This window comes from Coturnix japonica, unplaced genomic scaffold, assembly GCF_001577835.2.
Source record: "Coturnix japonica isolate 7356 unplaced genomic scaffold, Coturnix japonica 2.1 chrUnrandom554, whole genome shotgun sequence".
NCBI classification, from domain to species: Eukaryota; Metazoa; Chordata; class Aves; order Galliformes; family Phasianidae; genus Coturnix; species Coturnix japonica.
In genome coordinates, this window is record NW_015439934.1 from 45,284 (window position 1) to 46,790 (window position 1,507).

At 49.6% G+C, this 1,507-nt stretch overlaps 1 protein-coding gene across 1 annotated transcript in view; it reads right to left on the reverse strand.

The window, feature by feature from the left end:
* The window catches only part of RPS19 (ribosomal protein S19), a 19,887-nt gene that overhangs the window by 15,757 nt on the left and 2,623 nt on the right, over positions 1 to 1,507 (reverse strand). The window contains exons 3-4 of the mRNA XM_015850846.2: positions 938 to 1,038; positions 8 to 92 (exon numbers count right to left, since the gene is read on the reverse strand). Of these exons, the coding sequence (XP_015706332.1) occupies positions 8 to 92; positions 938 to 1,038 (186 nt within the window). The remainder of the gene's footprint in view (positions 1 to 7; positions 93 to 937; positions 1,039 to 1,507) is intronic.

The following is a 1,507-nucleotide window of genomic DNA, read 5'->3' on the forward strand; positions in this document are numbered from 1 at the left end:
ATTGGGGTCATTGCGCTGACGGCCCCCATAGATCTTGGTCATGGAGCCCACCCCGGCCCCACCGCGCAGGTAAAGATGGCGGGCGGTGGAGGCTGGGGGGGTAATTAGCATAATATGGTAATTAGATGGTAATTAGATGGTAATTAGGGGGGTTATGGGGCATTCATTGGGGTCATTGCGCTGACGGCCCCCATAGATCTTGGTCATGGAGCCCACCCCGGCACCGCCGCGAAGGTAAAGATGGCGGGCGGTGGAGGCTGGGGGTTAATTAGCATAATATGGTAATTAGATGGTAATTAGGGGGCTCATTAAGGGGGTTATTAGTGGGATTGGTGGGCAATTATGGCGGTTGTGGGTCATGAATGGAGGCTCTTAACCCCCCATTAAGGTAAAGATGGCGGGAGGTGGAGGCTGGAGGGTTAATTAGCATATCATGTTAATTAGGTGTTAATTAGGTGTTAATTAGATGTTAATTAGGGGGTCATTATGGGGGTTGGGGGTCGTTAATGGAGTCTCTTAACCCCCCCCCATGAAGGTAAAGATGGCGGGAGGTGAAGGCTGGAGGGTTAATTAGCATGTCATGTTAATTAGGTGTTAATTAGATGTTAATTAGATGTTAATTAGGGGTCATTGTGGGGGTTGGGGGTCATTAATGGAGGCTCTTAACCACCCCACGAAGGTAAAGATGGCGGGCGGTGGAGGCTGGGGGGTTAATTAGCATATTATGTTAATTAGATGATAATTAGATGTTAATTAGATGCTAATTAAGGGGACCGGGGCGTCATTATGGGGGTTGGGGGTCATGAATGATGGCACTTAACCCCCCCATTAAGGTTAAGATGGCGGGCGGTGGAGGCTGGGGCTCATTACTGATGCTAACTATGGGCTCATTAATTATGCAAATGACGTTAATTAGCGTTAATTAACGGACTCTCACCCGCCCTGGTGTAGAACCAGTTCTCATCATACGGCGCCAGCTCCTTGTGCTTGGCCAGCTTCACCGTGTCCACCCACTCGGGGACCTTCAGCTTCCCCGACCTGCCCCATAGAGACCCCATAAGTGACCCATAGACACCCCATAGATAGTGAGACCCCATAGAGACCCCATAAATACCCCATAGAGACCCCATAAGTGACCCATAGACACCCCATAAGTGACCCATAGATACCCCATAGAGACCCCATAAATACCCCATAAGTGACCCATAGACACCCCATAAGTGACCCCATAGAGACCCCATAAGTGACCCATAAATACCCATAGAGACCCCATAAGTGACCCATAGACACCCCATAAGTGAACCCATAAATACCCCATAAGTGACTCATAGAGACCCCATAGGTGACCCATAGACACCCCATAAGTGACCCCATAAATACCCTATAACTGCCCCATAAGTGACCCATAGAGACCCCATGAGTGACCCATAGACACCCCATAAGTGACCCATAGACACCCTATAACTGCCCCATAGAGACCCCATAAGTGACCCATAGAGACCCCATA